Source organism: Tachysurus fulvidraco, chromosome 11 (assembly GCF_022655615.1).
Source record: "Tachysurus fulvidraco isolate hzauxx_2018 chromosome 11, HZAU_PFXX_2.0, whole genome shotgun sequence".
Classification (NCBI taxonomy): Eukaryota; Metazoa; Chordata; class Actinopteri; order Siluriformes; family Bagridae; genus Tachysurus; species Tachysurus fulvidraco.
Genome location: NC_062528.1, coordinates 6301126 through 6315120, shown reverse-complemented (window position 1 = coordinate 6315120; position 13995 = coordinate 6301126). Strand labels below are relative to the sequence as shown.

Sequence of the window (13995 nt, the reverse complement as noted above, 5' to 3'; positions counted from 1 at the left end):
AAGTTAATTGACATCTGGACGCACTGTCTGTCTAGTTACCTTCATGTACAAGACATTTTGAAATGTCCAGAATGACTGAAAAAAATTTCACAGATGACTCAGCTGCTCTGAGTCAACTCCTGTAGTGAGTTTACACGTTCTCCTTCTTCCTTATTTGGCTCTTTATAACTGTATGTCATATCAGCACACTGAGCCAAGACTAATGGACTGAATTTATAGAGTAACAGCAGGAACTGAGTGAATGAGCTGGCTAGACTCCGGCGTCTCAGCGAATCGGTGTACGGCAGCCAGAGCGAAGCAGACGTCTGCAAGTTACACGGCTGAATTGTAAGTCCAAACAAGCCAACGTTTTTTTGGACGGACTTCTGTTATTTATTTCTCGTGGCTCTCTACTCTGTCGGATGAAATATTTAAAAAATGATGACTAGCAGAAACGTGCCTGAATTTCTGGGTTTGATATTTTAAATTGAATGAAAAGATAGAAGGATATTATAAATACAATTGATATAATATAGCTTCCATATTATACCTCACAAATTAAAGCTTGACTGAGTCTCGTGCTGAGAGAGAAATTCCAAACACGGCTACATAGGAGACGAGAGTCTGTGTGTGTGTGTGTGTGTGTGTGTGTGTGTGTGTGTGTGTGTGTGTGTGTGTGTGTGTGTGTGTGTGTGTGTGTGTGTGTGTGTGTGTGTGTGTGTGTGTGTGTGTGTGTGTGTGTGTGGTGGAGGAATCATCACAGGCAGGCCTTAGGAATGTAGGCGTCTCGGGTCAGATGGCACAGCCCTTTGTCCTGCACTCTGATTGGTCAGTACTTGCTGGACTTGCCTGAGTGGAAATGAGAGCAGGAGCATCTCTAAAGAAAACCATGAATCATTTCAACTACGGCTTTGTCCAAGACTTCTTAGCTCTTATCTTGTGCATTTCATATTGTTGGGCTTTGAAGAAGGTTTTGCTCCCTCATTTATTATTGCTCACAGCAATAGTTAAACACAGCAGAACAGCTTACACTCATTTATGTTACGTTTATTTTGCACGACCCATTCTTTCAGATGATACAACATGATCAGCAATCTTTTCTCAGTTCTCCTTTCAACGGATGTGAACGGTGGCAGTTTTCTTGCTAAAACTATTTATAACAGTAAGTCATTTTGAGTCATTTTGTAGGAAAGTACTGAAACAGGTTAAAAAACAAGCAACAGGTTCCTGTAGTGTTAAAACAGTATTTTGCTGATAGCTCACCGTTGCTCTGAAAGCAACCCTTTGCTGAAAGCTAGGATTCATTTACAGTATAAATCTTTCTATTTACTGAATGAACTCACAAGATAAGGTTTAAAATAAAGGGGTTTTAGAATTTACTTGGCCAATAAATAAAGGGATTAATGACAGAGAAACATCACTTTTTCCCTCCTTTGTTACTGAGACGTGCTTCCTCTCAAACAATGTTTTGGAAGCGCTGCTTACGATATGTCCATCACACAATTAGTTAGTGGCACTCTGACTGACAGGTGCGAATAACACCATCCCTCTTTTACCCTTACCCCACAGTTAGCGCTGTTCACGACTTCAAATCACGGGCAGCTGGGGCATCAGGGGCACATGCCTCACGCAGCACCGATAAGCTATTTCAATGCTGTGTCCTTTATTTCCACATAATTTTAAATATTGTTATATTTATCTGGCAAATGCTGTAAATGTCTTCTTTGGCACCATTACTTCTCAATAGATAAGATGCAAAACAGAAAGTGTTATACCAAGGCTTCTCACAGCGAAGTAAAATAATATATTGGCCTGCAACATCAGCTTGCCAACATAGATGACTTCTTATATAAGAAAATACACTGCTTCTCAGGCCAATGTGGACCATAATGCTCATAGTGATACTTATGCTGCGTTCACACGCACACAAAAACATTGAACGTTGCTGAATAGATGTGGATGTGAGCAAAACTGAAAGAGCAACACTGCTCCACATTCTTATTGTATTGTGTGCGTGCTTGTGTGTGCATGCATGCGCGTGTGCGTGCGTGAGTGTGCGTGTGTGTGCGTGTGTGTGTGTGTGCGCGCACTTTATACACAAACACCAACTTTCCCTCGAGAATGTTTCATTTTAAAGGAAAAAACTGATTTGGAATCCTGTTTGCTCCACCCACTGATAAATCTTATTACTTATAAATCTTATTACTATGGCAACCAGTAGTTTAAACGCCCTCAGAGACTGGCAACTTGCAGCGATCATAAGTGTGAAAGTAGCATTGTTCAGTGTCCCAGCAGGGGCAGCTTGGTAGACCTGGGATTTAAACTTGCAACCTTCCAATTCCAAGAAGAGCAGGAGAGTTTTAGTGTGTTCTGTGGGTTAGAAGAAGAGGAGGATGATCTGAGGAGAGGAGGAAGGGGAATAGTGGTTAGAAGAAGAGGAGGATGATCTGAGGAGAGGAGGAAGGGTAATAGTGGTAAGTGTTTGTTCATCTGTCTCAACATGTGTGAGTTTGTACAAGTAGGAACTTAAAGACCCCACCTCCAGGAGAGAATGTCTCCACAGTGTGAGAACTAGAACCACTTTAAAGCAAGCACAATGAGGGTAAGTGGGATTTTGTTCCAGTTGGGGATTTGTGGGATTTTCTGTCTTTTTGTACTGTTAAGTAAAGGAAAAAAGGCTGCTTTTCCCCCCCTTTAGTATAATTTTGATGGTTCGATTTGAATCTCTCAGATATGTGGGATGGTGTAAACAGATCTTATCCAATTAATCTGAATTTATTTGTTTGCATTAAAATTACCTACTGAATTGATAAAAGCAGGAATAAGTCTTTAAATGTGAATATTAATATTCCTTCATTTATGTCTTTTATCATTTGAATCAAGCAAATATGTGAAATGGTGTAATAGGTGGAGTCCGTTTATTCAAATAATTTGAATTAATATTCCATCTTAACATGTGTTTGCATAAGAATGACCTACTGAATTATGAAAAAAACAAAACAAGGAATAAATAAAATTGTTCCCTCGTGGAGTTTTGTGCCAAAAATGCACAATTTTAGCTGCAGCCTTTCAATAATATTTAATGCAACTCGCCTTTTGTTTGTAATTTTATTAAATCGCTGAAGCCACAAGCACACACTGGGCTTTTGTTTTCAACTTCTACTAGTGATTACTGTACACGCGTCATTACTTTCTGTAAGGGCTGTCCTCATTCTCTGTGTGTCGTTATGTCAGATCTGCCTCGTTATGAGAGAATGTGGGCTTATTAAATGTTGAAAAGTTCTCCTCATAACACACTTTATTCTCCTGAGCGGAAGCCAGAGTATCATAGACACAGCAGGCGTAGATGGAGATGAAATGTGTACTGCAGCCTGAACGGAGAAAGGTTTTACAACCTGAGCTTTCATTGACTCTTGCTACCTGAAGGAACATGCCTCCTGAGTTCAGATGGAAGCTTATAAACCGTCACTGACAGTTTACTGTACCTAGAAAGGTGGAGTTGCATTTTCTAGGACCAGACTGAACACTTTCAGGCAGCATGAACTTCCTGTGTGTAATCTTTCTGCTCTTATAATGTATTTGTTTACCTTGAAGGTTTCTCTCTTTGGCCAGAAGCTTCTGAACGTAGTCCTGCTTATGCAGGGGCAGATGTGTTTAGACGAGGAACTTGCCAGTTGATTGTATATCCTCCCTAATTTAGTCTGAAACACAGTAATGCATTCCAAAAGCTTCGGAACAGAGGGATTACAGGATACTGGCAGTCAGACATACAATTTTCTCAGAAAGACATTTGAGTCAGATTCGGGGGAGGAGGCGTCGATTTGACATAGTAAAAAAATAAAAATTCCTCCAGATAAAATCACATTAAAACAGAAACTTAACAGAAAAACAGGGTGTTTAAACATGTTTAAGCTGATCTTTAGTTTGAAAATGATCTCGGTGTTAAACCTTTTTTTTTAGGTTTTTTTTTTTTTGGACCTGCCCACCAAACATCAAGGAAATCCTTGATCCTTGCAGCTTCTGAAGGGTCGGGGGTGTTTCAGCTGAGAGCTCTGTAGCTGTAGGGCTTGTGGGCTGCAGATTACAGGTTTAACTAATGGAGGGTTTGGAGAAGCTTCATCACGCAAGATCACAGTGCAGCAGAAGCTCAACCCAGCTTTGAGCTTTATACGAAGAATGAAGCGTGATCAAGAACTTCCAGCACCAAATATTTATCTTCTTTTCATCATGATTTTAGCTTTGTGCATTAACAGAGTTCAGTGCAGTTGCAGTGATTATTAAACGTGTGCCCTGTTTTAGAGGGAAAACAAATTCTTTATATGTTAACGTTCTTTAAGTAACTCAGGTGACTTCAGACATTTGAATCGGTCAATTATGTGGAATGGTGGAAATGAAGTCTGTTTGCCCAATTAATCCAAATTAATTAGGAATTATACCTAATGAATTATTTAAACAAACAAACAAACAAACAAACAAACATAAATAAATGAGTTCCTTCAGGATTTCACCTAGATTTTTTTTTTTTTTTGTCATTTATGATTTTGCTTCAGCTTTATAATTGTTAACACAACTTGCAGAATATTGCTGGAAAACACTTGAATTCAGGAGATTGTTAGCACCAATAGTCGTCTTTCGAACCACTACCAGTGAAGACATGCTTTGTTTGTGAATTAAAAAAGCCTGAATGTGTGTTGTGATGTCACACTGTGTGTCTTGGCCAAAATCTGTGAAGTCATTTTGAAAAATAATAATCTCGCTAGCGTTAATTACGTGTTAATCTCTGCAATTGCAAAATCATCGAATCCTAGAGGGATTGTAAATAGTTTAGAAAAATTGGGACACAAAGATACATTACAAGAAAAAAAACCCACTCTTCCCAGTTTATCTGCATGCAGTTTGGACTGTAAGTAAGTGTAATGTATTGCCGTGTTGAAATGTCACTGCTGCTGCCCTTCAAGGTGGGCCTGAGAGATACATAGAGACAGCTGTCCTGCTGAGCCAAGACACTTCTAAGAGCCAGAGCAGTAGGAGATTGGAGCCATGCTGCTCCATTAGCACATGAGAAGTGTGTTTGTCAGCACTGAAGAAGGAAACACACTGCTCAACACACTGCTCAGCTTACTGCTCCTTTAACCGCTCGTGTTCTTAGAGCGTCTCTCTTCAGGATCAGGTTCTGAAGGCCCAGGTCTGATAAGAGCAGATATATATACAGCATCATTTCCTTTTCTTTCTGCTCTTGCCATATCTATGTCACTGCTTTGTCTTACTCATGATTCCCAGAGGAAATTAAACGGTTGTTTTCTCTCTTCTAAATCAAAAATCTTATTAAAGGCAGGACAACCGTTCAATTTTATTTAGTGTAGTGTTTTTAACAAGGGGGCATGGTGGCTTAGTGGTTAGCACATTTGCCTCACACCTCCAGGGTTGGGGGTTCGACTCCCGCCTCCGCCTTGTGTGTGTGGAGTTTGCATGTTCTCCCCGTGCCTCGGGGGTTTCCTCCGGGTACTCCGGTTTCCTCCCCGGTCCAAAGACATGCATGGTGGGTTGATTTGGCATCTCTGGGAAATTGTCCGTAGTGTGTGATTGCGTGAGTGAATGAGAGTGTGTGTGTGCCCTGCGATGGGTTGGCACTCTGTTCAGGGTGTATCCTGCCTTGATGCCCGATGATGCCTCAAGTTCGGATAAGCGGTAGGAAATGAATGAATGAACAATGCTTTTAACAGTGGACATTTGTCAAAAAAATTTACTTTACAGGAATGTATTAATATGTAATGTTTAAATAAATTTAAGGTATAAATTTAAAATGTTTGTTTTTCCCTAATCAGCAAGCCAGTTGTGAGGTTGGTAAGAAAAATCACTGAGACGATGTGAGGAAAGAACCTTGAGAGGAACCAGGCTCATAAAGGGAAGCCAATCTCATCTGGGCGACATCAGAGAGTGCGATTATAAATTATTTCACTTTATGGTCTTTATGATCAAACGTGTAGTCGTGTACGCATGATATTTCTACTAATTAAAACATAAAGTCGATCTTGTTGAAGTTAACTGTTTAGTGATGGACTATTGAGTGCAAAACTCTTTTGTTTCAATTGCAGTCCTTTTTCAGTCATTTTCATGATTTCTGAGTGGTACCTTCCATCTACTGTACAGTAGACCGTCCATGTGTTACCTCCCAAGCGGAAGTATGGCATCAGTTTGGATCAGGCAGATCTGGAGAGCAGAATTTATTTATTTATTTATTTATTTATTTATTAGTGAGAGGTCTCTACACTACAATACAAAGTATTGCAATAAATATTACTATTCTGAATGAAGTAGTTCTCCAGAATGACTCCACTTACATCTGCATAGCACAATGGCCGGTGTCCTCGAAATGCTTTGATGTGTATGAAAATGATGTCAATCAAATACTGATTATTGCCCTGACATTGTGTCGAGTGTCTACCTTGTCCTCTAACCGTGTTGCTGAGTCAGAGAGCAACATTCAAGAATGAACTTTTGTACCTTTCTCTGTTATAGTGATGCTTCTGTAGTCTCCTGGAGAACCAGCTTAGCGGTTTGGCCAGTATGGCATGGATGGAGTGTTTGTTATTGCTAATGTTCGACTCAGTTTCGCCTATTCAGCATAGTTTAATTCCTGCTCCTTTTTTTCAGGAACGGCAGCGACTAGAGACCATCCTGAACCTCTGTGCCGAGTACAATAAGAACGACGGGCCGAGCGTGATGGGTCTCCCCAGGCCCACTATGATACAGAGACAGAGGGAGAGTGATGAGGAGAATCTGAGAGAGGAGTGTAGCAGTACAGAGAGTACACACCAGGACAGGAGGACGCCAAACAGCCTGCAGAATGGAGACAACACACAGGTAAGGGCTTCTCCTTCTGTACAGAGGTTTTTTTTTTTTTTTTTTAGTAATACAATGCAATACCTTTAACACACCTTTAAGTATACTGTATCAAATGTTAGCATTGGGAATTCTCTTGACTTGGCATTCCCTTGATTGAGTATTGGGAATTCTTTTGACTTGGCATTCTTTTAAATGAGCATGGGGAATTGTCCTGGTAGGTCATTAGGGATTGTCCTGGTGGGGCATTGGGGATTGTCCTGGTGGGGCATTGGGGATTGTACTGGTGGGGCATTGGGGATGGTCCTGGTGGGGCATTGGGGATTGTCCCGGTGGGGCATTGGGGATTGTCCCGGTGGGGCATTGGGGATTGTCCCGGTGGGGCATTGGGGATTGTCCCGGTGGGGCATTGGGGATTGTCCTGGGGGGGGCATTTGGCATTCATTTGATTGGTCATTGGGTGTTGTCCTGGTTTGGAATTCTTTTGATGGGGCATTGGGAATTCTCTTGATTGGGCATTGGGAATTTTCCTGATCAAAATGCTTCCCCTCAGGTTCTCGCAGTTTATTTTCCCACTTCCAGGGCAGAAGCCTTTATCTTATCAACAAATACAGCAATTCAAATCAACAGTGTTTGTTTCTGTTTATGTGGAGATACAGGTCCATGTAAATGAGCTGTTACTATTTAAATGATAACATATTAGCATGAACACATTCATATAAACCTGTTATTTCTATAATGGATATCATTATTGTCAGAAATTATGGTTACAGAAATTATCTGAGATGTGAGAATTCAATAGTTCTGTTGTATAAAGATGACTAACTGCATACTGGTGTATGTGCTAAATTCCACAGTAGGATTACATGAGTGCTGTTTTGTATTTGAAGCTCTGACTATATGTTAAATGCATTTGAAAACCTGTCCACATATAAGTGTGTGTGTGTGTAGCTGGAAGAGACATCAGGCAGTGGGACGAGACTGGAACTGAGTTATCTGGAGGAGGAACGGGTGCGAGTGCTGGCGAGGGTTGATGAGCTGAAGACTCGGCTCATGGAGCTGGAACAGCAGCTACAGGAGAACAAACAGGAGGTGTGAGACACGCAGAGGCTCAAAAACACTTGAAGCACACATTCAAATATCCTTGACAACATCCTTGACAACACACATACAAACACACACAAATTGCCGGACAAATGCGGTTTATATACACAAAGGAAATCCGTACCTACGGAAAAGAGTTTAAGAGAGAGGGGTATGTGAAACACAGCTGAGATGAGGTGTGTGTGTGTGTGTGTGTGTGTGTAGGCGGAGATGGAAAGGGCCTTGCTACAGGGTGAGAGGGAGGCAGAACTTGGCCAGATTGAGACTGAGACTGATGTCATCACCCAGCTGCAGCACAAAGTCAATGAACTGGACAGCACCTTCCAGAGGGAAAAAGACAAGGTAGAACCCACACACACACACACACACACACACACACACACACACACACACACACACACACACACACACACACATGCATATATATATAGTATTGTTGTTTTGTGATATATATAATATAATATCACAAAACAACAATACTATATATATATATATATATATATATATATATATATATAGTATATATATATATAATGTGTATATATATGTATATAGATATATATAGATAGATAGATAGATAGTGTGTGTGTATATGTGTGTGTGTATATATATATATATATATATATAATCACAAAACAACAATACTATATATAGTATTGTTGTTTTGTGATATCTATATATAATCTCACAAAACAACAATACTGATCATCTAAAAAGTATATTGTTGACTATTAATTACTCGATAGATTTGGGGTTTTGGAGTCATGAGACTGCTCTGTTTTTCTAGAGGTGTGTGTGTGATAGAGACAGAGATACAGGTATGCCTCCCTGGACAGAACAGTCCTCTCGGTTTTTAACTCTAAAATCTTATTATTCTCCATATTTGCCACTCCAGGTACTTTCTGGTGACCTTTGCCATCCACCGGTAAAAAATACCATGGGAATACAGTTTTATCCAAATGAAAACGCCTTTCCTATTTGGTGGAATTATTTTGTTAGTAGTTTAAATTGATTGTTATAAATAAGTATATCTATTCGATTTTCATCAAGTCATCTACTTGGCTTCACTAACCAAACTCCATTAACCTCTAATCTTCCTGGTGCATCCGTCTACACTCGTTTCTGTTTTTCTTTGTGTTGCCGTGTCTCTTCTTGCTGGCTTCTCTCAGACTCGAGGATCAGCTCAGGGGCTTTAACCGGAAATCAGTCTGAGTGCATACAAGCCAGAGCTGAGCTTTCCTGAGGGCATCTGGTCTGGGAATTTCTTAATGTTGTGTTTGAGTGTGTGTGTGATTGAGTGTGTGTGATTGAGTGTGTGTTTGGGTGTGTGATTGAGTGTGTGAGGGGTTTTGTTATGAGGTGCTGGGATGATAACTGCTTAAGCTGTTAAAAGTTGTTAGAGGGTTGGTCTGACTTTTGAATGCTCAATTTTTATACTATTTATTTTTCTACACAATTTAACCTTTCTTAAGTTGGATAACTAGGACTTGATGCCTAATGTAAATAGAAAACAATTAAGAAACATGAAGGCTTTCATGAGTAGCAAGAGAAAGGCGTTCATTTTATCACCAGGAGATGCTAAATCCTAGAGATTCCCCAGCCATCTATGTCCAGGGGACAAGTGAGGGAAAATCCCCATGTGCTCTGGGCAGGACGGACTTCTGTCAGTCACGACAACACTAGTTAGTCGTGAGTGTCTGTGAGCTTGTATATGTGGAAGAAGACAGATGGCGCTTTTTTCTGAGTGGTTTATAATCTACAGAAAATACTCTTGGCTGGATTCACATGTCCTAATGGAAACATGCAGCATTCAGTGTCCCTGGTTGGTAGATTTTATATAACAGTGCAGAACTGACTAGTGGGTGAATAGTGGCATAAATGAATAAATAAATGAAAATTCTATATCTACTAAATATTTGCTGGAGACTATATATATAGTGTCAGACTTGAAATAATAAGTCATTGATGCCTGGTTTTGTATATGTGTGTTACAAGGGTTTATCCTGGCCACCAGTTTAATGAAATTCTAGATTAAACTCTTAGTAACTTGGAAAATGTTGCTGCTATGCGATGGCTGATGATCGAGTTTAACAGTCGTTCCTAAACGGCTTCTTCAGCAAAAACAGCAAATCCTAAACATTGAGCTTTCTGCAGTTCACTAGATTTATCTGGACTGAATCGAGTGCTCTGTCAAATGTGACTTTTGTCTTGTTGCAGTATCACCTGAGAGGATCTGATTTTTTTTGGCGTTTCACTCAAGTGCACAGAAATAATAAGACAAAACATGGTTTATGTTACGTTTGACAATGTGGCATGGCATGTTTCACTGATCTGGAACCGCATGAAGGTGAAGAATGTGTATTTCTGTGCAGCCTAGAATTATTTAAAGGACTAAATGTAGTGTTTTCCAAAATATTAATGATACAGTTTTTATAAACCTTTATGGGATGAAAGGAAGAAAGTGCTAACCATGAAATTGCAGATGTCTTACAAGAAACGAAAAGTCCTTTCAGGCCAAACGTGGTTAAATTCTAGAGAACTGAAGCCTGTTCTGCCCTTTTAAAGGTCTTTGGCAGACTGTTGTGTAAATAGATGTACTAATTAGTGTGTTTTATTCATACCGTACATCTTGAGGGATTTTTTTTTTTTTTTAAGTAAGTATGGATGCTGTAATAAAAGTAGAAAGCCACATCTTTTTTTGTTCTCCTGGACTGTCATGTCCTCTAACCACAGACGCTTGTGCATGGCGTGGATTTGAGCAGTGTGTTTTCTCTTTCTCTGTCTCTCTCTCTCTGTTTCTCTCTGTCTTCCCCACGGATGGTGTTTTGTTCTCTTTCTAGGAGAGGGCGAACGTTGACAGCCAGCGGGAAGCCCTGGAGAGGCTTCAGGATGGCTACAATGAGCTGAAGAGCCAGCTGCATAACTGCCCTGAGTCTCTAAGGGAGCAGTTGCAGGAGCAACTCAAAAGGGTCAGTCTCATCCTGCCGGGTCTCTAACTGTACCAGGACCATCAGAAACTCTGCGCAGCCTCAACAATCAAACACAACATATCTGAATGCACACACACACACACACACACACACACACACAAACAAACCACATCACCACTTCACTTTGGTCCAGCAGATGGTAGATGTTGGTATGCATGATGTCGCTATGTATAACGAAAGCAATGCCACTTTGTAAGGAACAGTTTTACAAAACAAAAAATCACGCAAGACGCTGTTGGCTTGCGCTGATTTTTAGCCCTGTTATTATTATTTTTTTGTGAAACTATTCCTTTGCTGTCTCGTCAATCTTTCATTTACTTCATTTCAACTACATGGGTAAATGTACAGCGAGAAGGTGTGTCAAATGGGGTCTAAGGGCTGTGTGGTGAATTCTGGGTAAGAAAATCAGCTCTGTTCGTTATAGCTCTGCACGTCTGCTCCGTTCTGCAGTTTTTCTTCTTGGAGTCTCCTGTGTGAATGCATGTTTTTATTTATTTATTTTCCTCAGTGAAACCCATTAACCCTTAACATTCTACTAATATATTAATAGTAATTAGAGATTAACAGTGACGGCGATTTCCGTCGCTATGCCTTCCACACGCTTGCATCGGTATCGGGATCATGAGAAAATAACATGATGTTTTGTTTTGTTATTCAGTATTTCAGAAGGCTCTCAGCAGTCAGTACACATCTGCTTGGTATAAATGTATTTATTCTTTTTACTGCAAAAGAATAGTCCTGCAGGCTGGTCAGAGAAATCAACACCGACACAAACTCTTTGCCCTCAGGCTTGCTCATGTCAAAAGGAGTTTGGTTATATAGTACAGTGACTCTCTGTGAAAGCATGAGTCAGGGTCACTATAGGTAAAGTATAGACAAGATCAGCATCAGCGTATGAACAATAAAATACGAATTCACTCAATTCACTCTTAGAGCCATTTTATAGCACTGTAAGGAGTATACGATCCGATAACACTAAAGGAATTATACGATCATGAATAAATCGAAAGCCCAGCAGCTTTTCATGTTTTGTGTGCAGCAGCTGCGCTCCTAAGCCACAGTACCGTGTGCTCTTGCGCTTGTCCCGCTGAGGAGCATGGCTGGAGCCGCCTGCCTGCCTGTCTGACGCTTCTCTCTGACCGTGTGGTTGACATGATTGTTTGTGTATACATGTCTACATTCTGTAGGAAGCAGAGACCCTGGAGGCTGAGACGAAGCAGTTTGAGGACCTGGAGTTTCAGCAGCTGGAGAAGGAGAGCAGTCTGGAGGAGGAGCGGGAGACAATTTCACAACAGCTAATGCAAGAGAAAGCTCAGTATCAAAGCAGCGTGGCCAAGAGAAAGGTGCACAGCACTTTGGTTTTTATTTCAATAGTGGATCTTGGTCAGGAAACTTAGCTGTTTTCTCTTTTTAATTTGTTTCTTTAAATCAATAGAAAATATTGTCATTGGCATGTTCTTTAAGTTGTCACTTGCTTATATATATATGTGTGTGTGTGTGTGTGTGTGTGTGTGTGTGTGTGTGTGTGTGTGTATGTTTATATTAACATTCTATTCATGCATATGTAAAGTAAAAACTTTGATATGTATATACATACATTTTCTGCTATGTATATATACTGTGTGTGTGTGTGTGTGTGTGTGTGTGTGTGTGTGTGTGTACACATGTATTTGTGTATGTACAGTTGTCTGTCAAAATGGGCCAAATATAGTGAATCAAAGACGGAAAATGTCAATTGGTTGATTATGTGAAAATAAACACCAATCCATAAAGCTTTAGTCTTGATAGGTGTTAATTTACTTATATAATATATTATATATAAGAAAATGTATATATTTGGTTTGTACAGTATGTCTTTCTGAACGTGTGTACGTGCACACTGACTAACATAATGGTCTGATGTTTGTAGGACAAGGTTGCAGCGCTAGAGAAACAGGCCAATCAGCTGGGCCTGCAGGCTGCACAGGAGTGTGAAAAGCTGGCTAAGGACAGGAGCGTCACCCTGCAGCTGCTTCAGAAGGTACACAATGAGTTTATTAGTGTTCCATTCAGAGTCTATAGCAAAGCATAGCATAATCACTGTATACTGTGGGTCATGTATCATCTACAACAGCTTAATACAGCAGACTTAACCCCCCAAACCAAACAAGTGCACGTTACACACTATAATACACACAGCACCTCATGCATATTTCATTCATATATCATCCAAGACACACACACACACACACACACACACACACACACACACACACACACACACATACACACACACATTAACAGTGTTAATTACAGTGCCTTGCCTAGGTATTCACTAAAATAGCACGTAATATTAAAGTGGGGGGAAACAATATACTTTATACAATTATTTACAAATAAAAAATACTATAGTTGCGATTGCGTAAGTATTCAGCCCCTTTGCTGTGTACCTACTAAAATGGTTCTGGTGCAACCAGGAGTTACATAATTAGCTGAATAACGTTCACCTGTGTGGCAATAAAGTGTCATGTGATCTCAATCTAAATACAGCCTGAAGGCCTCAGAGTTTATTAAAAGACAGAATTTTTTGTTTTCCTGTATCCTGTTTAAATTATGTCAGAGGTTGCTGCAAAGTTAGAATTTCCTGATAGTGTAACTGACTATTTCCTGTACATATGAAAATAAACTCTCAAATCTAATAGCTAAACAAACAGCATCATGTAGGTCCATGGACTCGTAATCAAAGCAGGGATTGGTTATTAAAAAAAAAAATCTAATCCAAAATCTGGAATGTCCGGCAACACCTACAGTAGTTCATTCAATTATCAAATCATGGGAAGAATAGAATATGGCACAAGAACAGCCCTGAATAAAAAGAAAACTGTCCACCAAAATTCAGTGACTAACCTTAGTCAGAGAAACAAGGAATGTGCTGAGGCTAACTTTACCAAATCCTAACGAGCTGGTAAAGATTCACAGCTCATACGTTCACTCACAATTCACTGTATAATCATAGCCTGCATACCTCACCAAGCTGGGCTTTATGGATGAGTGACAAGCCATATGGTGGCCAATATTAGAACAAAAATGGACTTTTTGG

The 13995-nt window shown here is 40.1% G+C and overlaps 1 protein-coding gene across 14 annotated transcripts in view; it reads left to right on the top strand.

The window, feature by feature from the left end:
• Nucleotides 1-13995, top strand: part of phldb1b (pleckstrin homology-like domain, family B, member 1b) — a 77098-nt gene that overhangs the window by 36769 nt on the left and 26334 nt on the right. For 11 of the 14 annotated variants that reach the window (XM_047820685.1, XM_047820684.1, XM_047820689.1 and 8 more), the window contains 6 exons: nucleotides 6634-6843; nucleotides 7774-7914; nucleotides 8131-8268; nucleotides 10767-10895; nucleotides 12104-12259; nucleotides 12826-12936. In XM_047820685.1, the coding sequence (XP_047676641.1) occupies nucleotides 6634-6843; nucleotides 7774-7914; nucleotides 8131-8268; nucleotides 10767-10895; nucleotides 12104-12259; nucleotides 12826-12936 (885 nt within the window). The remainder of the gene's footprint in view (nucleotides 1-6633; nucleotides 6844-7773; nucleotides 7915-8130; nucleotides 8269-10766; nucleotides 10896-12103; nucleotides 12260-12825; nucleotides 12937-13995) is intronic. The other 3 variants (XM_047820690.1, XM_047820697.1, XM_047820695.1) reach the window with 1 other exon arrangement.